This window comes from Aotus nancymaae, unplaced genomic scaffold, assembly GCF_030222135.1.
Source record: "Aotus nancymaae isolate 86718 unplaced genomic scaffold, 86718_ANA_hifiasm-v0.15.2.pri h1tg000016l, whole genome shotgun sequence".
Lineage (NCBI taxonomy): Eukaryota > Metazoa > Chordata > Mammalia > Primates > Aotidae > Aotus > Aotus nancymaae.
Window position 1 is genome coordinate 35,914,007 of NW_026988428.1, and position 25,339 is coordinate 35,939,345.

The 25,339-nt window shown below is 53.9% G+C and overlaps 2 protein-coding genes across 3 annotated transcripts; both read left to right on the plus strand.

Moving 5' to 3' along the window:
* Positions 1 to 9,046: 9,046 nt before the first annotated feature.
* ATG101 (autophagy related 101) lies at positions 9,047 to 17,117 on the plus strand. Of its 2 annotated transcripts, none has more exons than XM_012450245.3 (4): positions 9,047 to 9,257; positions 9,346 to 9,475; positions 13,174 to 13,496; positions 16,416 to 17,117. In XM_012450245.3, exons 3-4 carry the CDS (start codon positions 13,245 to 13,247, stop codon positions 16,818 to 16,820), a joined length of 657 nt encoding a protein of 218 aa, XP_012305668.1. In that variant the 5' UTR covers positions 9,047 to 9,257; positions 9,346 to 9,475; positions 13,174 to 13,244; the 3' UTR covers positions 16,821 to 17,117. The 2 variants fall into 2 exon arrangements, with proteins under 2 accessions (XP_012305668.1, XP_012305669.1); XM_012450246.3 differs by having other exon boundaries at positions 13,244 to 13,496.
* A 2,300-nt stretch (positions 17,118 to 19,417) lies between these two features.
* Positions 19,418 to 19,705, plus strand: SMIM41 (small integral membrane protein 41). The gene has a single exon (XM_064376786.1). The coding sequence runs from the start codon at positions 19,418 to 19,420 to the stop codon at positions 19,703 to 19,705; it is 288 nt and encodes a 95-aa protein (XP_064232856.1).
* The last annotated feature ends 5,634 nt before the right edge of the window (positions 19,706 to 25,339 follow it).

A 25,339-nucleotide genomic window follows, 5' to 3' on the forward strand; every position in this document is an offset into this window, starting at 1 on the left:
CAGAGGCTCAGGGAGGGGCCAGGGCTGGGAGTGGGGTGGGGCCGAGGGATCATCTCTGTATTTACAGACGAGGCTAGCAGGTAGATAGCAGAGTCCACCCCGGTAGACTATTTTCATCTGACACTTGTGATTTCCAGCTCTTGCTGCCATCCCATGAGGACAGCCTGGCTATCCGCACCTCACAGGGGCACCATGGGAGAATGGTGAAAGCAAGGACCCTGGAGCCCTTGGGCTGGGTTTGCATCTTGGCTCCAGCTCTTACTAGCTGAGTGATTTGGGGCAGGTTAGTTCACCTTGCTGTGTCTCAGTGTTTTCACCTAGAAATGAGAAAATGAATCTATTTTATGAAGTTGCTATAAAGATTATAGAAGTGAATACATACGAAGTGTTTCTCACAGTGCCTGGCACATAGCAAGCATCCAGTAAATATTAGCTATTGTTTTTACAAAGGAGAAGAATTCATTTCAGAGAGAGGATATGTCTCTTTCCCAAGGTCACCTGGCTTGTGAGTAGCTGAGCCGGGTGCTTCTGGCTACTTCACCACTAGGTCTCCCTGCCCAGGGCCTCAAAAATAAGAAGCTCCATTGATATTGGTTCCTTTTCGGGACCCTGGCAATTAGGGTACGGGCTGGGGGGCTGGTTCCTCCAGCCCCACCCTGCCCCACCCTGCCCCGCCCAAGGGTTGGAGGCCAGAGGCAGGCCCTTTCTTTCCACTCAGCAACTGGAAGAACTGGCCTCCAAGTCTTGCTAAAGGATGGGAGGGCAAACAAGGGGGCATTGAGCCTGATGGGGCCTCACAATGACTGCTCTGTCCAGGCTGGCCGGGGGCTGGGCCCATTTCCGATGGGGACAATAGTCAAAAGGCAGTGACGCCGGCAGGGCCTGGAATCCCAGGCGGGATTTTCCAGGGCCTCAAAGTCTGCTGTTTGTCCTTACGCAGAGACCCAGGAAGGCTGCCTCTCTGTCTCCCCCACCCCACCCACGCTGGGCCCAGTGCCCAGGGGCCCTGGCCCCCTCCCCAGCCCTGAGGTGCCACTGTGACTCGGGAGGGGTGGCTTTGAGGTCTGGGGACTGAGGTGGAGCTCTGCACCCCGGGGGTCTGTGCCTGTAGCCCTTCCCGGGGGCCAATGTGGAGGAAGCTGCCCCACACCTGGGCTCTAGCCACCTGGTCTCAATTATGGAGGGAGGTGGTAAGGGTCAGCCTCCAGGAGGTGAGAAGCTCTTGAAGGTCATGGGTGACCGTGATATAATGGAGTGTCCTGTCCACATGGCCTGCTCCGAGCACCCAGCACGCTCAGCTGTGTGGTGGCGGCTCTGCTGCTGCAGAGAGCAGCGTGAGAGAGACTTGTCAGAGGCCGCTGTGTGGTCCCTGGACAGTCAGCAGTGACATCCTCTTGCAGCTATGAGGCAGTTGTGCCAGACACGTCAGAGTCGGGCCCTGGTGAGGCAGTGCTGAGGGGCCTTGTGTGAACTGGGCCTGGAATCCTAAGAGAGTTGTAGCTTGGACATCTGGACGAGTTCCAGCCCCTCTCCCAAAGTCCCTGGCTGCAGGAGAGCCCCAGGGCCACTGGGCCTCCTCAGAGGATGAGGTTGAAGGGGTAAGCCCCTGTCCATCTGGCATCCAGCCCTGCCAGGGCCTGGCCTTGCAGCCTCATAGCTCTGGGGGCAGCTGCTCCGTCTTCCCTGGGGCAGCCAGTGCTCAGATCCAGGCTGCAGTCTCTGCCCCAAACCTCTGCCTCCATCCTTGCTCCAGCCTCAGGCTCTCAGGCCTCTTCCTGGGCCCCAGGCTGGGAGACTGTCGGGTTTGGCCTAGGCTGGCCAGTGGGAGTTTGAAACCTCCAGCCTCCGATGGTGAGTACAGGAAGGAGTCAGTGCAAAGTAGAGGAAAAGCCCTTTTCAGTTCCCAGTATCTCCTTCTCCACACAAGCCAGAGACCTTCTCAGGGCAGGAGGCACATTTTCGGGTCCCCAGCTAGACTTGGAGCCTGCGGGAAGCCTATGGGCCCCTGGAGGCCTTAGCCTTGGCATCCACATCCTGCCTGCCACTCCTGGGCCCCTGCTCTGTTCATCCTCCCCAGCACCCTGGCTCCCCGTCGCCTCCTCCTGGGCCCTGACCCTGCCAGGCCAGGGGTGCCACTTGAGGTCTCCTCAAGGTCTGACCCAGGTGCTGGCACTGTCCAGCCCCAACTCAGGACCATAAATCAGGCCTGGCATGGCTGCAGGGGCTGGGGGTGGCAGCTGGGACAGGAGGGGAGTGCGGGGGGGCCTGTCCGGGTACATGCTGTGTTAGCAGGGAGCAGTGCCCAGCTGCAAGCCAGGCGGGCAGGGTGCTGACTGTCGCTATGCTCCTAGCCTGGAGAACATCAGAGGGAAGAGGCCTCCAACCAGGGAACCCAGCCTTGGCATAGCCACGCAGGAAACCTGGACTCCATCCCAGGGCCCCAGGTAGCTGGGATACCATGAGGACAGATAGAGAGATGCCCCCTGCCCCACAAGAAATCAGAGACAGAAAAACAGCTCCTAGAGGCAGAGACAGAGACTCCCTTATCAAGGGTGGGTAAACAGCCCCTCAACCTTTTGCAAGCACAGTAGTCCAGAATCTCCTACCTTAAAGAATGACAGATACTCTGAACAGCCCTCAAAGGAACAGAGCTTGCAGCAAGGAGAGACAGTCCCGCACCCCCGAGGGACTGATGCACAGAAATAAAGCCTGGCCCCTACCCCAACTTGGCCAGACAAACACAGACCTTTCTGGAAATAAAAAGGCACACAACCCTGCCCCAACATGGACAGATCCCTGGGTCCTCAGGAGAACGAACAGTACACAGGCCGCTCCCAGCCTGCTCCTGGTCTCCAGGCTGCCTGGTGAGGTTGGCAGGTTGGGGCTGGAGGTGCCCCTTTCTCATGCTCTGCTACTCTTTCATCCGCCCAGCCATTTTCCCTGTCAGGGAGGGTGGGGGCTGGAAGTGACATCCCAGAAAGGGTGGGAGGTCGAAGAGCCGCTGCCCGCGATCCCAAGGGGCAGATGTCAGAGGGGGACAGCTCGTCCTCCTCACCCCTGCAGCCTGCCCAGGCAGGAGGGTCAGCAGGCAGGGTGCTGGCTTTCCAGTCAGCCTGGCCACGGTCAGGAGCCCCGGCCTGACGTCAGTCGCACTCATTGTTGTTGCTGGGGCTTGAGTCACTCCCTGTGACGCCACTGGGGTCAGCTCTGGAGCGGCTGGGGTGGCTTGCAGGGGCAGCTTTGGGGCTCCACTCTTCCCTGGGCACACACCAGGATGAGTTGGGGCCATCCGAGGCCACGCTCACCATGCAAAGCCAGCTGCCTGCTCCCAAGGTCTTGGGTTGGCCTTCAAGGTCTCCCCACAGGCCTTTGCTGCAGGCATGGCTCAGACAGTCTCAGCCAGTCGCCTGTCTGCTTGGCGGCCGTGGCTCTAGGCTCTGGCTGAAAAGTCTGCCCTCTCTATTCTTGCCTCTCTCACCCAGAACCCTCAGTTTCCACTCTCTGCCCCTGCCCCCACCCCGTGCTTTTTCCTTCTCCCTTCTCCAGGAAGGCTTCCTAGAATAATTCCCACTTCTTCCTGGAATCAGCCCCCTTCCCTGCCATCTCCTTAGCTTGCTGCCCGGTGCTCTCTCAAGCTGTCTTGGTTTTCTCCTGGTGCCTGGGACTTGCTGAGAGCAGGGCTTGGGACTCTTCTTCACTCTGAATGTGTCACTTTCTATTTTGTTTTTCTGAGACAGAGTCTCGCTCTGTCCCCAGGCGGGAGTGCAGTGGTGCTGTCTCGGCTCACTGCAACCTCCACCTCCTGGTTTCAAGCAATTCTCCTGCCTCAGCCTCCTGAGTAGCTGGGATTACAGGTTTCTGCCACCATGCCCAGCTGATTTTTGTATTTGTAGCAGAGATAGGGCTTCACCACGTTGGCCAGGCTGGTCTCAAAACTCCTGACCTCAAGTGATCCATATGCCTTGGCCTCCCGAAGTGCTGGGAATACAGGCGTGAACCACTGTGCCTGGCCTAAATGTGTCACTTTCTATTTCAGGCAACCAGCATCTCTCCATCCTGGCCCTCCTGGGCCCCCACAAAACCTGCTGCTGTTTCTTTCATACCACATGTTGGGTTTTCTTACCCACAGGTATCTCCTGGTCCACCTCCTCTGAAGACTCTGAGCTCCCAGAGGGCTAGAACTGTGACTTGCCCCCCTTGTCATCACAAGGTATTATGAGCGCCTGGCATGTGGACAGTTCCATATGTGTGGCATGAATGAATGAATGGTCGATGAAACCTTGATCATCAGAGATAGGGGCATAGAATGAGAGAATTCATCCCATACGGTCCCAGTTTTTCATCACTCCCGCCCCTCCCTGATAGGACTACTCAGAGGGGCTGGGACCCAGGGTCTGAGTTGCAATGAGAATTTCCCTGCAAGAATTCAGGGAGGTAGGAAGAGGCAAGTGTTGGTCAGCACGTGAGATAAAGAGGTGGGGGGACTCACCCTTCCTTATGTCTCTACCCCAGCAGGCAAGGCTCCATGGAAAGCGTGGGTTCTGGAGTGGGAACATAAGTGGGTGAAAAGACTGCTGGAAGGAGGGAAGAGTGGCTGCATGGCCTTGCACGTGTACCAGTCAGGGTTTGCCAGTGAAACAGAAGCGGTGGGACAGAGACACAAATATGTATTATATACAGAGATCTTCTCCCCCCATGTATATCTGCAGGGAGAAAGAGAGGGGTTTATTATTATTATTATTATTTTTGAGGCAGAGTCTCTCTCTGTCTCCCAGGCTGGAGTGCAGTGGCGCGATCTCCACTCACCACAACCTCCGCCTCCCGGACTCAAGCAGTTCTCCTGCCTCAGCCTCCTGAGTGGCTGGGATTACAGGTGTGCACCACTGTGCCAGGCTAATTTTTGTATTTTTAATAGAGACGGAGTTTTGCCATGTTAGGCAGGCTGGTCTTGAACTCCTGACCTCAGGTGATCTGCCCACCTCGGCCTCCCAAGGTGCTGGGATTAGAGGCGTGAGCCACCGTGCCTGGCTGAGAGGGGTTTATTACAAAGAACTGGGTGACAAGTTCTAAGATCTGAAGTCAGGAGAGCTGCTGGTGTCATTTCAGTCTCGAGACCCAGGAGAAACCGATACCTGAAGGCATTTGGAGTCTGAAGGCAGGAAAAGACTGATGTGCCAGCTCTAAGGCAGTCAGGCGGGAGTTCCCCTTACTCACTGGAGGGTCAACCTTTTTATTCTACTAGGCCTTCAGCTGACCGGATAAAGCCCCTCCACTCTGGGGAGGAAAATCCGCTTCACTCAGTCTGCCAATTCCAATGTTAGTCTCATCAGAACACCGCAGGATCATACTTAACCAAATGTCTGGGCACCCTGTGTCCCAGTCAAGTTGACACATAAAATTAAGCATCACGGCAAACCACTATGCATCACTATGTATCACTGGGCTTCAGTTACAGTATCAGTAAATCAGAGAGTGGGGTGATGGGGAGGTGGATTGTATCTACTTTGAAAGGTACTTGGAGAAATCAGCAAAATAGGGCCTGTGAGTGTGGGCATGGTACCTAGTAAGGCTCAATGACTGGTAGTGATGATGATGATGATGATGTCAGGCTAGTGGTAGCAAAGGGCTCTGAGATAGAGTGTCTCAGTGTCTAGAGAGATCAGTCACCCCCTTACTCACTGGCAGTCCCTGGGGGTAGGCTCTGGCACCTCCTCCACCCCAGGACTGGTTCCAACCTCCCTTGATTCCCTCTCCTTCAGCTCCTTACAGAGCCTTCCCTCTCAATATTTCCTCCTGATTGCCTTCTGGTTTTCTGCAGCCTCCTGAAGAGGTTGCTGGTCTGCAGGGCAGGCAGCTTTCTCTTTCTCCCAAGAGAGGCACCCATACCTGGGATAAGAGGCAAGGGCTGAAAAAGGGCAGAACCGTGGGGAGGAAGGAAAGAGGACAGGGAACGGATGATGGGGGAAGGTCAGCCAGAGCAGGAGCTCGTGCAGCCGGCTTTGGAAGAACTGAGCAGGAGCAGGAAGGCTGAGGGTGACGTGGTGACAGTGGTGTGCTGGAGCCAGCTGGTACTGGCCCTCAGGAGCTGATTCTAACCCTGACAATCAAGATGCAATCATCCATCCATTCTGGACTCTGCATTCAGTGATGTCTTGTTGCTTGAAATCAGGTATGGTAGAAAATGGGCAAATGCTACAAATCAAGGCATTTCCCCTACCCGAGAGCAGGTGTGAAGTATTTACCAGGATACCACTCATGGGTGGAGGTGTATTGGAGAGTGCTGGAGCATAGGAAAGAGTTGGCTGAAGAAGCCAGCCAGAAAGAGAGCTCCTGTGCCCCTGCAGTGGTAAACAGACTTGGATTTGAACTCCAGGCTCTGTTATTTACTGAGTGACCTTGGGCAACTTACTTATCCTCTCCCAGCATCACTTTCTTTTATTTTCTTTCTTTTTCTTTTTTTTTTTGAGACGGAGTCTCGCTCTGTCGCCCAGCCTGGAGTGCAGTGGCGCAATCTCCGCTCACTGCAACCTCCACCTCCCAGATTCAAGCAATTCTCCTGCCCCAGCCTCCCAAATAGCTGTGATTACAGGCGAGGGCCACCACTCCTGGCTAATTTTTTGTATTTTTAGTAGAGATAGGGTTTTCACCATGCTGACCGAGCTGGTCTCAAACTCCTAACCTCGTGATCCCCCTGCCTCTGCCTCCCAAAATGCTGGAAATACAGGTGTGAGCCACTACGCTCAGCACTTTTTTTTTTCCTAAGATGAAGTGTCACTCTGTCGCCCAGGCTGGAGTGCAGTGGCATGATCTCTACTCACTGCCACCTCTGCCTCCCGGCTTCAAGCAATTCTCCTGCCTCAGCCTCCTGAGTAGCTGGCACTACAGGTGTGTGCCACTACTCCTAGCTAATTTTTTTGTATTTTTAGTAGAGACAGGGTTTCACCATGTTGGTTAGGCTGGTGACCCCAAATGATCCACCTGCCTTGGGCTCCCAGTGTTGGGATTACAGGCGTGAGCCACCGCACCCAGCCCAATTTCTTATCTATGTTGCAGGATTGATTAGAATCAGGTTTAAATTTATATGTACATATATATGGTATTTAAAATCATGACCATTCCCACCTAATAAATGTTATCTGTTATATCTATTATTGTTTTGGGAGATAAAAGCACGTGTTAGAAAAATAAGCTTTTTTTTTTTTTTTTTTTTTTTTTTGAGACAGGTCTCCAGCTGAGATTGCACCAGACTGGAGCGCCGTGGTGCAATCTCAGCTCATTGCAACCTCCACCTCCCAGGTTCAAGCAATTCTTCTGCCTCAGCCTCCCAAGTAGCTGGGATTACAGGTGCCCACCACCAAGCCTGGCTAAATTTTCTTTTTTTTTTGAGGTGGAGTCTCGCTCTGTAGCCCAGGTTGGAATGCAGCGGTGTGATCTCAGCTCACTGCAACCTTCACCTCCCAGGTCCTGGTTCAAGCAATTCTCCTACCTCAGCTTCCCAAGTAGCTGGGATTACAGGCATGAACCACCATGCCCAGCTAATTTTTGTATTTTTTAGTAGAGATGGGGTTTCACCATGTTGGCCAGTCTGGTCTTGAACTCCAGACCTCGTGATCCGCCCACCTTGGCCTCCCAAAGTGCTGGGATTACAGGTGTGACCCACCATGCCTGGCTTTTTTTTTTTTTTTTTTCTTTTGAAGAGAGGATCTTACTCTGTCATCCAGCCTGGAGTGCAGTAATGTGATTATGGCTCACTGCAGCCCCAACCTCCTGGGCTCAAGTGATCCTCCACCTCAGCCTCTGAAGTAGCTGGGACTACAAGGGTACACCAACACGTCCAGCTAATTTTTAAATTTTTATTTCAAAGATGGGAGAGTCTCACTATGTTGACTAGGCTGGTCTTGAACTCCTGGCCTCAGGTAATGCTCCATCCTCAGCTTCCCGAAGGGTTGGGATCACAGGCCTGAGGTAACCCAGTGGCCAGAAAACAGCATCCTAATCCCTAAGTAACATCTTTAGAGTGCCTCCTATTGGAGGTGCGTGCATTAGCAGAGCTCTCTAACCCCTGTCTGCTCCTGGCTTACAACTTACATGGAGAACCAGACACGCTCCAGGAAGTTACACAACACTAAAAGTACACTTGTATTGATATTACACTTTACAGGTCACAAAAATCTTTCATATGAGTTATCTCCTGTGATCCTCACAACAGCCCCCTGTTTATAGAGAGCATCAGAAAGGATGAGTGATGTCAAGGGTCACGCAGAGAAGCAATGGCTGAATTACAAGTCTCCAAAGGACTGTCACCAGATTGGTCACCGTGGAGTACCAAGTAGTGCTGCTGTATAAAGGCAACACTTCGAGATGAAGCCCTTTCTCCAGCATCTGTGTGGGTGGGAGGCCGGGGATGCAGTCTATTATGCACATTGAACAAGCTCAAGTTTTGCCATCCACTGGGCGCCCTACAGCACAGCGGTGTGGGCTCATCTCTAGGATCTCTGTCTACGGGGTACGCCCCTCATCTTGTGGAGATCGGTGCCCCTTCCAGGCCTCTCAGTCTGGACTGAGTTGGGCACATATCTGCGTTCACAGGCAGGGCTCGCAGCCGATGACTCCGCTCGGCCTAGGGAGGCGGCCGAGAGCCCATCGGGCTCCTTCCTTCCCTCCTGTCTCTATGGCGGAAGTGAGTTGTCCCGGCCGAAACACCACAGCGATCTCAGTGGTGGGCTGAATGGACTCGTTCACATGAGGGGGATCTTCCTCACCATCAAATCTTAGAATCCGAGAAAGAACCACGAAAGGAGTAGCCACAAGATCAGAGAGCAACGCATGACTATCTGTATATGCTCCTGTGACTACGCGGACGATGCGGCCGCTGCATGCGCGCGGAGGCCCGGCCAGCTGGGCAGGTGCCCCCTCCGGAGCTGCGGGATCAGGTGAGCCTCCCGGCGCGCTAGGGGCGGCGCGGCTTCCGGTCCCGGCTCAGTCTCCGACCCGGGTAGTCTAGAGCCTGCTGGGAGAGCGTTGGCATCTGAGAGGCGGGTCGTGGACGGGGTTAGGGGAGGTGGGACCTGTTTTAACCGTCTGGCTCCTCTCCTGTGCAGGCGTGGGCATCCCCTGGGCTGGCGGAACGAGGGTGCTTCTCCAGCTTCCGAGTCCGGCCAGCCTGGGCGCGGGGCGCCGCCCCCGAGACACCCGAGGAGTCCAGTCCTCCCTGGTTTCCTTGGACGGTGGAGGTTCGCGCGTAGTGGCGGCGAGAGGTACGGGACCCGGGCGGGCATTCCTTCCTGCTTCCCTCCCGAGTCTCTTGATAGAAAGCCAAGTAGCTTTCTGTTTTTTTCCTTTCAGCCTGTCTCTTGTGGCTCAGCGCCGCGGGGAGGTTGACGCATACCTGCGGAGGTCGCACCTGGGCCTGAGGAGGAGGAGGAAGGGCATGAGCCGAGCCTGAGGAATCCGTGGTCCCGACTCTACACTCCAGGTGGGAATGGGCGTACGCTGCCCTCCAGCCAGGCTTGAGAAGGCAGCTGTTAGCTTCTGCCCCTCGGGGGGACCAGAGGGATGAGACTTTTCAGACTCTAATCTGGTGGGCCCTGCTGCTTATTGCTCACTGTGGGGCAGGGGGCAAGGTTTTCCCAGACCAAATGTGGCTGCTGTGGGAAGGAGAATGGGGTTGGTCAGGACAGACTTCTTGGAGGAGTGGATCCTAAAATAGCACGTAGAATGAGGGAGGAGCCCGGGCTTAGGGCAAAAGTGAGCTGTTTGGGTTGTATGAATGATTGTGGGGGACACAAGAGGGAGAAGTCGTGGAAGAAAGGGAGCCAGACCAGAGCCAAGAGTCTCTAGATGGGAAGAAACTGCTGGATGGAGTTAAAATAGAGGGGGAAACGAGCAAGAGAGCCTTTCTCTCTCTCTTTTTTTTTCCTTTTTTTGAGACAGATTCTTGCTCTGTTCCTCAGGCTGGAGTGCAGTAGTGCAGTAGTGCAGTCTAGGCTCACTGCAACCTCTGCCTCTCAGGTTCAAGCGATTCTTCTGCCTCAGCCTCCCAAGTAGCTGGGAGTACAGGCGCCACCACCATGCCTGGCTAATTTTTGTATTTTTAGTAGAGACGGGGTTTCACCATATTGGCCAGGCTGGTCTCAAACTCCTGACCTTGTGATCTGCCTGCCTCGGCCTCCCAAAGTTGGGATTACATGCATAAGCCACCATGCCCAGCTGCCCTTCTCATTCTTGTTGCAAGCGTGTATGATAAACTAATTCAGCAACCCCTGGAAGAACCTGGAATTACTGGTTTGGGATGAATTGAGCAGTAGTTTTGTACTAGGTACTAGGAATTACCACTGTAGTGATGAATATAGTCTCTGCCGTATAAACACAATATAGGAATTGTCTGCCTAGTGGTAGAGACAAAAACAAAACATGATCGTGCTTGATACCTGATTGCCAGGTGAGAGGCAGAACTGGCCTGATCTCTGCGCAGTCCAGAGACTGCTGTCCTGTATCCTGTGCTGAGCACCAGTTTAAAAGGGGCAGAGATGGCCAGGCATGGTGCCTCATGCCTGTAATCCCAGCACTTTGGGAGGCCGAGGCAGGCAGATCACCTGAGGTCAGGAGTTTGAGACCAGACTTGCCAGCATGGGGAAGCCCCATCTCTACTAAAAATACAAAAATAAGTCAGGGATAGTGATGTATGCCTGTAATCCCAGGCATTACTTGGGAGGCTGAGGCAGGAGAATCAGTTGAACCTGGGAGGTGGAGGTTGTAGTGAGCTGTGATCGTGTCACTGCACTCCAGCCTGGGTGACAGTGAGACTCCATCTCAGGAAAAAAAAAAAGATTTTAAAAGGGGCAGAGACAAACTGAAATATACTTCTTATTTTCACCATCTGTCAACCAGATGAATGAAATATACTTAGAGGAGAGCTGCCAGGATTCCATGCAGATAAGAAATGACGTGGAACAGGCATGTTTTTGAGGACTGGGGACCTTCAGCCTGTAGAAAGGGTGAGGGGGTGGTGGAAGAGCTGCCTCTAAATAAAAGCTCACTTGTGGAAAAGAGGTGAGACTTATTTTGTGTGGCTTTGGGTACCAAAACTAAAACCAGTGGTTTGAAGCACTGAGAGACAGATTCCTTCAGCAGAAAGAATAACTGGACTGGGTGCGGTAATCCCAGCACTTTGGGAGCCCGAGGCGTGGTAATCCCAGCACTTTGGGAGCCCAGGCGGGTGGATCTCGAGCTCAGGAGTTTGAGACCAGCTTGGGCAACATGGCGAAACCCTGTCTCTACTAAAAATACAAAAAATTAGCCAGGTATGGTGGTGTGAGCCTGTGGTCCCAGCTGCTCGGAGGCTGGGATGGGAACCTGGGAGGCAGAAGTTGCAGTGAGCAGAGATCATGCCACTGTACTCCAATCTGGCTGATGGAGTGAGACCCCATCTCAAAAAAACAAACAAACAAACAAAAAAACTGAATAAAACTTCGACTGGTTGTTGTGAGAGGCAGTGAATTCTCTGTCAGGGAGGTTTGCAAGCTGAACACTCCCAGCTAAGGAACTTGAAGTTCCCTCTCCCTCTGGGCATGGATTTAGTTAGTTTCTACGTTCTGGTTCTCAAGTCTGTTGTCTCTCCTTCCCACTGCCTCCACTACTGCGGTATAGCCTTGCATCATCTCTTGGCAATAACAATATAATAATGAATTATAGCAGCTAATACTTAGTGGATGTTTACTGCTTGTCAGGTACTGCTTTAAGTGTTTTACAAATGCTAACTCATTCAGCCCTCAAGATAACTCTTTCAAGGTAGCCATTATTATCTCCTTTGCATATACGGCGTGTAGCTGTTAAGCAGCTTGCCCAGATCATGAGCATGGAGCAAGTGGCAGAGTGGCGTTCCAGTCCAGGTTGTCTGACTTTCAAGTCATGGTTTTTCACTACTATTCTACTGTATTTTACATGCGTTACCTTAACTCTCACTGCTATCCCAGTTTACAAATAAGAAGTTCAGAGAGGTTGCAGGATTTACTTACGGTCACAGAGCAAGATGTGGATGAGGTGGGATTCAGAGCCAGGACTGTTGGGCATGAACCCCCCCACACCTGATTATGCTGCGTCTGTAACTACGTCCACTGTAGTGGCCTCTAACTGACTTCCCTGCCCAGCCTCTGTGCCTTAAATCCACAAGTTTTTACCCTGGAATCTGTGGATGTGGCTGTCCCAGGTGAGATTTGGAATGTGTGTCAGTCATGGTTTTAAAGCCCAGACTTCATGCCTTCATTGGCTTCTCAGAGCAGTTTGTGATCTCAGTACAGTAGAGAGCCATTCTTTGCCCTTTAGCCAGAGGTACTTTCCTTTGTTTAAAATTTATTGTATTACTTTTTTTTTTTTTTTTTGAGACAGGGTCTCACTTTGTCACCCAGGCTGGAGCACAGTGGCGTGATCTCAGCTCACTACAGCCTCAACCTCCCAGGTTCAGGTGATCCTCTTGCCTCAGCCCCTTAAGTAGGTGGGACTCCAGGCGCTTGCCACCAGGCCTGGCTAATTTTTTGCACTTTTGGTGGAGATGGGGAGTCATCATGTTGCCCAGTCTGGTCTTGAACTTTTGAGCTCAAGTGATTTGCCTTGTCCTCCCAAATTGCTGGGATTACAGGTATGAGCCACTGCACCCGGCCCAGAGGTACATTTTTAATGCACAGATTTGATCTTGGCACAGTGATGCATTGACTCTTCACTGCTCTTAGGACAGAGTGCAGATGCCTTAACCTGGTCATTCAAGGTCCCAGGAAATCAGACTCCAATCTTCCTTTGCTTCTTATTCCCACCTCGGACTCTCTCCATGGCGATAATGTTTACTTGCCCGCTTTTCCTTCATCCTGCCAGCCTGAGGGCAGGGGCCATGCTTGCCTTTGAATGGCCAGTGCCTGACAGATGTTGCATAGTGAGCATCTGCTGTAAACTACATTGAAGGCCGTAAAATGGAATCCAGGCCTGTCCTTTGGACGATAACTTTGAAGCTCTTGCTCTTTCTGATCCTGAGAGTTGATGATTCTCTGGTAGTCTGTGCTGCCAAAATGCAGAGAAGGGCCAGTGGAGGCAGAAGCCGAGCTGAGCCTAGAAGGAAGTGAACAGATAACCTGTGGACTGTTGAAGAAGATGTCGGCATTCTGACCTGCGCTTCTCTTGCAGGGTGGCCCTTGGGTAGGAAATCCCTGTCTTTGTCCTCATTCCCCACCTTGGTGTGGGTCACTGGCTGCAGGATGAACTGTCGCTCGGAGGTGCTGGAGGTGTCGGTGGAGGGTCGGCAGGTGGAGGAGGCCTTGCTGGCTGTGCTGCACACGGTGCTCCTGCACCGCAGCACGGGCAAGTTCCACTACAAGAAGGAGGGCACCTACTCCATTGGCACCGTGGGCACCCAGGATGTCGACTGTGACTTCATCGACTTCACCTACGTTCGTGTCTCTTCTGAGGAACTGGATCGCGCCCTGCGCAAGGTTGTTGGGGAGTTCAAGGTAAGGGTGTGGCACAGCGGGTGGCAGGGGGACCTCAAGTGCCCCTCCATCCCAGCTTGCCCTGGAACCAGCCTCCTGAGTGTGTGCATTGGGTTCTTTTAGGTTCTGAGGAACAGGTGTGTTGAGGGCTCCTTTTCAGGGGAGGGCGTGTGTGTCTGTGTGTGTGTTGTGGGGGTGGGGTGGAGGAGGGAGACACTCATAAATGTGCCTAGGGGTAAAAGGGAGAGCAGGAAGCCCTAACAGCATTGGCGGCCAAGCCCCTCGGGCCATCCTTGCTTCTGTGGTCTTGACCTTCTCTCTGGTACAGCTCTCTCTACTTCTGCTTCCACTCTTCTTTTCCCACATGAGACTCCCCCAGAGGGCGGCTTGCTTGGCTCAGGTGGCTGCCATCCAAGACAGAGTGTCCCTTTTGGCAGTGTGGCATGTGTTTGTGAGTGCCTGGGTAGGAAAAAGATATGGAAGGGACACAGCAGGCTGCTGATGTTGGTCACCTCAGGAGGTGGGAGTGGTAGTGTGGCTTTCCTGTGGTCAGAGTCAGTGTTTCATCATTTTATTGAGTGGGTACTTTTAAGTTTTAAAGTAGCAAAGATAATTTTTCTTTTTTTTTTTTTTATTGCATTTTAGGTTTTGGGATAAATTTTCTTTCTTCCTTTTTTTTTTCTTTGAGACAGAATCTCACTGTGTCACCCCAGTCGTGAACTCCTGGGCCTTGAACAGTCCTCCCACTTCAGCTTTCCAAGCAGCTGGGACCACAGGTGTACACCACCACCACTGTCCTCAGCTAATATTTGAAGAATTTTTTGCCAGGCCTGGTGGCTCACAACCAGTGGTCTCAGGACTTTGGGAAGCTGAGGTGGTCAGATTGCTTGAGCCCAGGAGTTGAAGACCAGCCCTGGAAACATGGCAAAACTCTGTCTCTACAAACAATAAATTAGTGGGACATGGTAGCACATGCCCGTAGTTCCAGATACTTGAGCAGCTGAGGCAGGAGAATTGCTTGAGCCTAGGAATTCGAGGCTGCAGTGAGCCATGATCATGCCACTGTACTCCAGCATGGGCAACAGAGCAAGACCCTGTCAAAAAGAAAAAAAGAATTTTTTTGTAGAGAACGGGTGTTACTGTGTTGCCCAGGCTGGTCTTGAGCTCCAGGCTGGTCTTGAATTACTGGCATGAGCCAGTGTGCCCATGCCTGTAATTTTTCTTTTAAAGGCATCTGCTCTGGTGTTAGAACACAGGGGAACGGTGTGTCTGACTGTCATTCCATAAATGTTTGTAGAGCCCTCCACTGTGCTGGGCACTGTGTGCTCATTGCAGGGGATTGCCCAGTGCCAGGTAAAAGCTATCCCCCATTGGCCCTCCAAACCCAGAAAGGGCAGGTCTATAAGCAGTTTCCTAGTCACCCTCAAGCGAAACAGTGGCATTCAGCCCTCTGTCCTCCAGGTGTCCGTGAGAGGAAGGTGGAGCAGAGAGGTTAAGAGCATGGGCTTTGGAGCTGGGCTTTACCACCTGGCAAGTGTGTGACCTTGGGCTAGTGCTTCCACTCAAAATTGGAAGAATAATCCTTTTTACCTCAAAGGGCGGGTGCACTGCAAGGACTAAATAAGTCAATATGCCCAATGTTTGGAAAAGAGCGTGTTACACAGTAAGCATTACAGGTGTGTTAGCCATTCAAGGTTACATGACCTTGGTTTGTCAGTGAAGGAGAGCCTCTTCCCTGATAAGTGGTTCAGGATTTAAGGCATCCTTACCCTCTGGGTTGGCATTAACTCAGGTGGAAAGGAGCTTCTGGGTCCTGAGTGCCCTCAGAAGAGGAGTATGGGGCTACCCACACCCATGGGGTGGCACGGGCAGAATCACTGGACTGGATGGTGATGTTTGCTTCTCAGGGGAGAGCAGGGAGAGGCGCCAGGTGTGGTCTGTCCTGGTACTTCCCTTCCCCATTCTGTTGCTTAGTTTCCTTCTTTTTGAGCAAGGATCCCTGGGCTCTACAGTTCCCTCTTCCTACCTTCATAAAAGAGACTGGACTGGGTGCAGTGGCTTGCGACTGTAATCCCAGCACTTTGGGAGGCTGAAGCAGGAGGATTGCTTGAGCCCAGGAATTCCAGACCAGTCTGGATAACCTAACAATACCCTGACTCTAACAAAATAAAAAAATTAAAAATTAGCCAAGTGTGCTTATAGTATCAGCTACTCAGGAAGCTGAGGTGGGAGCCCAGGAGTCCGAGGCTGCAGTGAGCCGTGATTGCTCCACTGCACTCCAGCGTGGGCGATAGACTAAGGCCCATTCTCTTTAAAAAAAATACCGAAAGGATTATGTTTAATTGGCAGTGGAGAAGACAAATACAGTTTACAGCAAAGAGGGAGATGTTGACGAGGTGATTTGAGAGAACATTTTGAAGGATATGGGCTAAAGGGGTGGTGGTGTGGAAGGAGAAGGCCTTTAATGTAAAGGTGAAAAGCAAAGATTTTGAAATCAGACAATCTAGATTCAAACCCCGGTCCAGCCATTCATAGGCATGTGACTCTTGCAAGTTACCTTACTCCTCTAAGCCTCATGGTGCCTGAGTGAGAGTTCATGGGGTTTGTTGAGAGGGGCCAGTGGGGTTGTGTGTGTAAAGTTCCTGGCTCAGAATACGTGCCTGCAGACCAGTTATTCCTGTAATAATCAGTTCTTCACCAAGCTGGAGGAGTTGAGTTTGGAGACAGATTTTGTTGGTTTGGTTGTACTACACAATTTCAGGCTGGCAGTTTGCTGTGTCACTTCACCCAAATCCTTTACCCTCTCCCAGTCTTGTTTCCTTGCCATCCCTGCATGATTACTGTAGCTAAGAGAGCGTAATTCCCTGGGGCGTGGGAAGCAGCCCTCACAGATGGGAGCTCAGAGGCCTCAGCTTGCTCTTTCGTTCCCTTCTTCCCCAGGATGCGCTGCGCAACTCTGGTGGTGATGGGCTGGGGCAGATGTCCTTGGAGTTCTATCAGAAGAAGAAGTCTCGCTGGCCTTTCTCAGATGAATGCATCCCATGGGAAGTATGGACTGTCAAGGTTCACGTGGTAGCCCTGGCCACAGAGCAGGAGCGGCAGATCTGCCGGGAGAAGGTGGGCGAGAAACTCTGTGAGAAGATCATCAACATTGTGGAGGTGATGAATCGGCACGAGTACCTGCCCAAGATGCCCACACAGTCGGAGGTGGATAACGTGTTTGACACAGGCTTGCGGGATGTGCAGCCCTACCTCTACAAGATCTCCTTTCAGATCACCGATGCCCTGGGCACCTCCGTCACCACCACCATGCGCAGGCTCATCAAAGACACCCTTGCCCTCTGAGCCCACCTGGTCCCCGGGAGCTCCTCGATGGCTCCCAGACCTTGACTTTGGGGGATTGTACTGTTAGGCCTGTGGGCCTTGGAACCTGCTCTGGGTCATGGGTGAGACTTGGAAGTGGCAGCCACTGGTTTTGTTTTGTGGTTGCCAGCCTCTGGTCATCCTTTTCACCTTTGCAGATGGTTCAGTCCTGCCTGTACGGTCTCTCCATACCCCTGGTGGGGCCCCCTTCCTTCTCTACTGTATAGAAGAGCCACCGCTAGGATGGGGAATAAAGTTGAGAATGTGAGTTTGGGTGGAGCCATCTCTCCTTGGCTTGTGTCTGCCCTGACGTGTTAACACTTTCTGGCATTCCTGTGAGGACACAGGTGTGTGTTGAGAGCATTGTTCCAAGATGAAGTGGGTGGGTGGGATTAAAGATATATTAAAACCTCTGTCTAGATATTCACACAAAGCAGGTGTTACCCAGATGTGGCCGTAACCAATCCCATGAATGAAGGTACATTGGAGGGCGAGGGTCTGTTGCTTTTGCATGTGACTAAGCTGCTTCTCCTCCCTTTTTCTCCACCAATCTACTCCCTAGTTCAACACTTCCAAACTCACTTTCCTTTTTTTTCTAAACTTTCATTTTGCAGATTATTTCATCACCCAGGTATTGAGCCTAGTACCCATTAGTTATTTTTCTGATCCTCTCTCTCTTCCCACCCTCCAGAAGGCCCCAGTGTGCCTTGTTCCCCTCTGTGTGTCCGTGTGTTCTCATCATGTAGCTCCCACTTAGATGTGAGAACATGTGGTATTTGGTTTTCTCTTCCCATGTTATCTCCTCCCTTTCTAGGGAAGCTGTGACATCCGCGGCCTTTATGTTACCTGGTCTTGCTTCATCATGGCCCCAGAGAGTACCTTCTCTGCCTTCATAGAGTACACAGATCCCCATGTGCACCAGAAAGGTCATTTGATGTGGGGGGTGTCTGGAGACAGATGGGCCAGCTTGAGAATATCTGGCATCTGGTGACATTTGTAGCTTGGGCTGGGTCTTGCCATTGCCTCAGGAACTCACATTCATTTCCACACCCGCATACTCCAGCCCCTGTTGTGTGCTGTGCACTCGTCGATACAATCCATGTTTCACAATGCTTTTGGGCTGCTTCTGGGCCAGTTCTAACCAGACTAAGTGAATTGTGTGTGTAGGGAGGGATGCTATGGGAGAAATGGGGTGGGAGTGGGGGGTCTTGTCCATGGTCCTGGAGCAGGGTAGGTAGCCAGGATGGCCAGGAAGTGTTTGCATTTGGAATGTGCTTTTCCCATTTCAAGTCACTCTTGACCACGTGATGTTTCATGACAAGTTTTGTGATGTTCTACTCTATCTCTGAGGCATCAGAGTTGGAGAATTCAGGAGGGGCGTTTATAGTTGGAGAAGGCCTATTTGTAGCAAGTTCTTGCAGTTTGGGGACTCTTCCTGTTTTCCTCCCAGCCAGCCATCAGCTAATCTAATCCCTTCTGAGGGGTTGACTAGTGCAGGTGTTGGCTGGCAGTGACTTTATTTTGTAAAAGAGGACTCAAGGCTTGCTATGGAAATTTTTGGTAGACCTGGCAGGAAGGTCTTCCTTCCCTATCTGCTTTTCCAGTCTGTGCTTTTCTGCAGCTGGACTCTGCTCCACACTCCCCCAGTGGCTTGGCCGTGGGACACCTAGCTGGCAGTGGGCTGCCTGGTGCACAGCACAGCAACATTTCCATCGCTTCTGGCATTGTGATTTCCCTGAAATGAGGGACTGATTTATCCAGGGTCAGGACTGGAGTCCTGGTGGCTCAAATCTGTGCTCTCCTGTTGGTCTGTAAATGTGGCTCTCTTGGCCTGTAAATGTGGCTCTCTTGGCCTGTGGGGCCTGAGAAGATGTGTGGGGTGGACCTTGAAATCCCCATGTTCTGCTCTGCTCTGCTCTGCTCTGCTCTGCCTGAATGTCTCCCTGCTGTGGAGTCTGCAGGAGGCACTGGCCTGCTTGTCCAGCCCCAGGAGGCTTCCAGAAGGGATGACGGACAAGGAAGGGTGGGAGTCACTTATCCTCAGGGCTGCCTGTGTGCCTCCTGGCTCAGCAGTCACCTGGGCCACCTGGCAGCATAGAACTTTGGTCTAGGGACAAAAAGCCCAAGAAAGGGGAGAGTCACCTTTGTCTCCTTTGTCTTGTGTCCTGCTCAGAGGGGCAGCACCCCAGCCTGCACGTGGGATGGGGTCTGAAGATTTGCTCAGGGCTCTGCTCAGGTGGACCTCTTGGCCCTCTTTGCGAAGGGGAGGGACTCTTGGGGACAGGGCTCCTGGTTTTGGCTGGCTGGACTCGCATGGGGGTGCCTATGGGCCTTGGGGATGAGAAGAAATAAGGCGGCCCCGCCCCGGCGTCCCGGCCTGTGTAGAAGGGGCGGTAGCCCACAGCGGCTGGAGCTCTTTGTCTAGGAAGGGCACAAGCACTCTGCGCAGCGGGTGGGGGCGTAGGGCGCCTGGGGTCCGCCCCTTAGTTCCCTCCCTGACGCAGCCGTCTGCCCGCCCGCCAGCCTGGGCTCCCGCACATCTGGCGATCCCACCACATCTGGGCAGCCGGCGCTGGAGCATGAACGGCTCTCAGGTGGGCGCTGCGGCTGGGGCCGCCTGGCTGAGCTCCTGCTGCAACCAGTCGGGGTCGCCGCCGGAGCTCCCCGAGGGGCCGCGCGCGGTGCAGGCGGTGGTGCTGGGCGTGCTGTCCCTGCTGGTGCTCTGTGGGGTCCTGTTCCTGGGCGGCGGCCTCCTCCTCCGCGCCCAGGGCCTGACAGCGCTGCTGGCCCGCGAGCAGCGTGCGTCCCGCGAGCCCGAGCCCGGCAGTGCCCGCGGAGAGGACAGCGATGACGACGACCACTCCTAGGCGCCCGGTTGCTCTCAGAGGTCTTCCGTCCCCATGCTGCCCCGGACTCCGCGGGCACAGCTGCTGCGGTTCTGACCCCTTTTCCGAAGCGGCGCGCCCCACACAGGTGAGACGGCAGGGTTCGGGAGTACGGGCGTGGGGGCCCGGGGGGCTACAGTAGCTTCCTTACTGAGGGGCTTATCGGGGCGCAGCAAGGCACCTGTTGTCAGCGACTCCGGTTCCCAGCTCCGTAAGTCCACGGCGGGTGGGGCTGCAGCCACCCAGGTGTGCGGGATCAGAAGGTGGCCGCCCCGCCCCGATGGTGTCTCCTGCAGCTCTGGCCCCCTCTTCCCGTCTTAAGTTTTCCCACCTTATGCCCTTTTTCTAGGAACAGAGGCTGCTGTGCAACTGTAGGGTGGTTGTGGAGGCAGGAGGATGACGGAGGAGGGAGTCTGGAGACCGCAGTGTGCTCTGGGGGCTTCTTCCCTGGACCCTGCCCTCACCCCCACGGTCTGCATCTGCCCCAGCCCCTATAGGTCCTAGGCCCAATTCTGCACTCCATGGGGCTGAGGAGACAGGCAGACAGCTTCAGCCTTTGGCCTCAGCTTCCTGAAGCCTTTTCCCTGGAAGGGGGCTTGGGGGAGATTCTTTGCCTGGACTTCCTCTTGAGACAGGGAGGAGAGTGTGGTCATGTTTGAGGGCAGAGCCATGAGCCTGGGTGGCCCTGGGAATGGGGAGGTGTGTGGAAGGCTCTTCCCTGGCCCCTGCTTATGTCGTGGAGCAGTGCGGTTGGGGAGCAGATGTAGCCCACAGCAAGGAGCTTTGTGTGGTGTGTGTTGGGGGGTGTGGATGGCAGGGTTCCCAGCAGCTGGGGGGCCTCAGAAGCACTGCTCCAGGAAGTGGGGCTGAGGACTCCCAGCTGTGGGGGCTCTCTCTGGGTGTCTCGCTCTGTCTCTCCAAGGACAGGCGCCATCTGGAGGGAAGGGCCTGGATGACCCGAGGACAAGGTAACTACAGGCCAAGGCCACCTGGAAAGAGCCACAGAGGCTGGAGAGGCCTTTACTGTTCCTTCCCTCTGTTCAGCTTTGCACCTAGGAGCCCCTGGGGGTTTCTGTGGGTGGGAGTGTTTGTTTGTTGGGGGTGAATTTGGCCTCTCTTGCCCCCTGATTCTGGAGCCCCTCCCCCGCTTGTCTGGGGTAGGGCAGGGTCCCGGTTTCCCTCCAAGAAAGGAGTCAGGCTGGGTGCCTGTGAGGGGCAGGGGGAGGATGCGGGCAGGTGCAGCTAAGCAGCTGTGAAGCTGGCGACGACGTGTGATCTCTGCCCAGCAGCCCAGGATTTGGCGTTAATCCTGGGCAGCGGTGCCACACTGGCCTTGCTGAGCCAGGGACTTCTCACCTCAAGGCCGCTGCCCCCGCCCCCTAAGAGGGAGGGCTGTCCAGGGCCCTGAGGGGTGTGTGCCACGTATGTGTTACTGCACCTGGCACAGGCAGGGGGCTGGGTCCAGGGGACATTCCTGCCTCCCTTCTCTGGAGGAGAGGATGGGAACTTCCTCTCTTGATTGTACCCAGTTTCTCCCACACGCCTTGCCTGTCACCCTCTGGCCCCATGCTCTCCTCTCCTTTCCCAGCTGGGAGAGAGGGTCCCCAGATCACCGGGAACCCCTTCCTTTTACATACGGGGAAGCTCAGAGAACAGTAAGTGACATGCTTATGTGAATGACAGAGCCGGAAGCAGACTCTGGGCCCTGATTCCAAGTTCACGGCCCATTCTGGCACTTGGGGGCCCCTCTTGTTCTGTCCCTCTGCCCTGCTTTGTTATCACTCTTTGAGATGCTGGTGCAAAATATGGCCTCTCTTCATACATTTGCGAATCAGGGGTGGACCCCCAAACCCCTGTGTCACTGCCCCCTTCCTGTCCTTGCTTCCCTAGGGCCCTCCCTACCCTCTGTCTACAGGGAGCAGTCTTCCAGATGCCAGCAACAGCTTCCTAGCCAGCTGGGCTCAGCTTTCCTGGCCTGAACCTGAGGGGGGATGGGCTCAGAGGGTCAGCTGGAATAAACATCCATGGAAAAAAAATCCAAGCGGTCGGAGCCGGGGATCAGGGCTGAAGGCTGATGACCTTTGGTTTGGCCTTTGGGCTCAAGTTGCTGTGGTGTGAGGGTATAGAGCGATTTGGTGCTGGGAAGGGTTCTGCCCCCAGCATCTTCGTGTCTGCTCACACCCAGGACAGGGCCGGGGCAGGGGATAGAGGCAGGGGTAATGGCTTTCTTCATCCAACTTCCTCCTGTTGCTGTTCCTGGGCCCAGTGCTTGGAAAGGAGGGCATGGGGTGTGCCAGAGACCTCAGTGTTCCTTCGGGAAGAGACTGAGATGTTTGTCATGGAACTCTGACCCCGGTCAAGGCTGTCAGGCTGAGTGGGCAGGAAAGAATGTGCAAAATTGGGAAGTGAGTGCTGCTGTCACCCCATCTCTCAGGCTCCAGCTGGTAGTGAGAGGTGGGGGGATGGGTGCAGGCCTGAGTGCCAGGGAGAGAAACCAGGTAATTGGAATCCTAGCCAGCTTCCTTAGCCTCCACCGTCCATGGGGGAAGGGCTGGGGCGGCTGATGGGTTCAGATCTTACCCTCACCTTCCTCCAGACCTGAGATTTTCCCTAAGCTGGGAAAGGCTGTGGGGGGTTTATGCAGTCCCTTCCTCACCATCCACATCGTGTGGCTCCCTCTCCAGTGAAGATGGGGGTGGCTCTCTCTACAGATTCCTGAGCCCTGCGTCATCTGCTGACCAGAGAGCCCACTCTCCTGCTGCTGTTCTGGGGAACCCATGCCACCCTCAGCTCATTCTTGGTGCAGATGACAGACTGGGAGATACCTGGCTCATGGTGAGACCTCAACCTAGGATCCTTGCACCCAGCCGCTGCCTCTGAGCTGCTCTGCTGGACTGCAGGAAGTCCTCGGTGTAGGCCTGCACACTCCCAGCCCGCTTGGGGCCTGCTGCATATCCTGGGTACTGAAGTGGCCACACGTCCTGGATGCCTGGCGCAGCAGGTGCTGGCTGTGCCTTCTGCCTTCCGGCCTTTGAGGACATGAGTACACAACTGTCCTGTCTGGTGTGAGGCAGCAGAGGTCTGACAGTGACCCGCCCCTGCTTCAAGTCAGTGCCTCCCATTTGCAGGCCTGCAGCGCTCCCGCCATCCAGGAATGATGCATCATTTTCTGTGGCCCGTTATTAAATATGCTGGTAATGCAAGTTTCTGGTCTACCGTCTATGTCTCCAGCCCTTGACTCTGGGAATTAGTGGTTTGTTCCCCAGCTCCCCTCCAGTTTGACCTGCTTCTAGCATATATAGCAACCTCAGCCCCTGTCCCCTGGCCTCTCCTCAGTGGTAGCCTTTCCCCTTGCACCCTCAGATCCACATCTTCCAAGGGTGGGTGTGAGGTGGGGGCAGAAAGCCACTCTCTCGCCAGCACTCGGCTGCCCCCGTGTGGCCAGTGTGGGCAAGAGCACCACTTCATTCAACCACTCACTGTTGGGGTCTCATCAGAGTCCAGCCTGAGCCCTGGCTTTTGAGAGTGGATTTCATGAACATGTGCATGGAATTCTAGATTGCAAAACCTTCCTAAACCTCAGTCTCTTCGTTTATAAAATGGCGAAGACAATATCACTGGTTTGTCATTGACCAAATAGGCAACATGCTTGTTCATTGAAAAAAGTCTTTCTGCACAGTAATCATCCTGTAGCATCGTCATTTTCCCTAAATCTGACCATCCCCAGAGAAGAAGAGAAGAGAAGAGAAGAAAGGGAGGAGAAGAGGAGAAGAGGAAGAAGAAGAGAGGAGAGGAGAGAAGTATAGGACCAGGAGAGAGGCATAGAACCCGCCCTCTGTTCCTGGAAACACTTCATCATATTCTTTTTCATGAGTGTTTACTGAGTGATCACTCTGTGCCAGGCATGCTCTGGGGCATGGGGAAGAGGAGATAAACAAGACAGAGCCCCTGCCCCTGCAGAGCTCACAGTCTAGTAAAGAGCGGGCTCACAAAACTGAAGTTAAAATAGACAATGAAAAGAGCCCAGAGCAAAAGAGCAGAGAGCAGAGAGTGAGAGCTCTGCTGGGGTTAGCAAAGCGCAACTCACAGAGGAGGTGGCATCACCACTGGGCATTCGTCTGGCAAGAAGGGGGCAAGAGCATTTCAGGCAGAGATTTGGAGGGGTGAAGCAGCGAGCTTCGGAAGCAGGTGGGCTGGGGCAGGGCAGGCAAGGGAGGCGTGACCAGGGTGGCGGGTAGGGCAGCCTGGGCAGGAGTTGGAGCTTACCCAGGAGCAGCGAGGCGTCTGGAGGGTTTCAAGCTGGAAGTGACATGGTAAGAGCTGGATCTTAAAGAACTGGGGGGTAAGCTTGTGGTGGGGGTAGCAGGCTGGAAGCAAAGAAGAGGCAAGGAGGCTGTTGTCAAAACCCAGCAAAAATGATAGTTGCCTGGACTGGGGTAAGAAGAGGGCCAGAGCTGGGACACTGGCTTTGGTCACTGATCGGATGTGAGGGATGAGGGAGAGGGAGGAGGGGAGGATGATGCTCTGGTTTCCGGTCTGAATACTGCGTGTGCGGTGGTGCCACCCACTGAGAGGATGTGTTATCAGTTAGGACTTTTTTGGTCTGAATTTATAGAAAACCCAAACTCTATTTGGCTCAGGCAGAAGGGAACGTATTGGCCCATGTAACTGAGTCTAGGGGTGGCTCTGGCCACAGGCCCAACATGATTCAGGGCTCCATGGTGGGAGCAGACCTCAGTTTCCCCTCCTCCTGTAGCTCTGCTTGCCTGCGTCGACTTCTGGCAGTAGAGCCTGGTGGTTGAGAGCAAGGACTCTGGAATCACACGGCCTGGATTTGAATTCTGGCGCCGTAGTGATTAGCTGAGTGGCCTGACAAGGCCCTTAACCTCTCTGTGGCTCAATTCCCTCTTCTTTAGGGTTGGAAAAATAGGGCCTAGCTCATGCCACATTTTGTTAGGACAAAGTAGGATCCACACATGTAGGGTGCTTGGCACACAGCAGATGCCAAGAAAATGCATGTGAGTGTTGATGGTGTGCGTTCCCGGCCTCCATGTGAGGCAGACATTGGCTTTATGGCCTCTCAGGTTCAAACCTATCAGGAAAGAGGGAGGTCTTCTCCCACGTTACTTGGACCAAACCCTGGAGTTTGCTGCCATTGAGCCTGTTTGACTCTGTGCTAACCCTGAAACAGTCCTATGCTGAGAATATGGAATGTTCTAGACTTTGGTCACATGCTGTACTTGGATTAGGGTAGAGGTGGAGGGAACACCACAGACCACAGGGTCCAAAGTAGGGGGCTGTCTCTTCACCAAAGCTGGGCCCGGTCAGTCCTGGGGTGAACAGATGCTGGGTGGCCACGAGCTAACCCATGTCTGCTGCTGATGGGGCATGGGCAGAGGGGCAGCCGATGAGCTCAGCTGTGGAACCTTGAGTTGGAGGGGAGCTGTCAGATGGACAATGAGTGTATAGGACTGGGGTTCAGCAGAGAGAGTTCTGAGCCCTGATGCTGCTGGAGGTGGAAAGTGAAGCTGCAGGAATGCATCAGAATGAGGCGAGGAGGCAGGAGACGGCAGCCACAGCCCTGGTGGACCACTACTGAAAGGCAGGGGCAGGAGA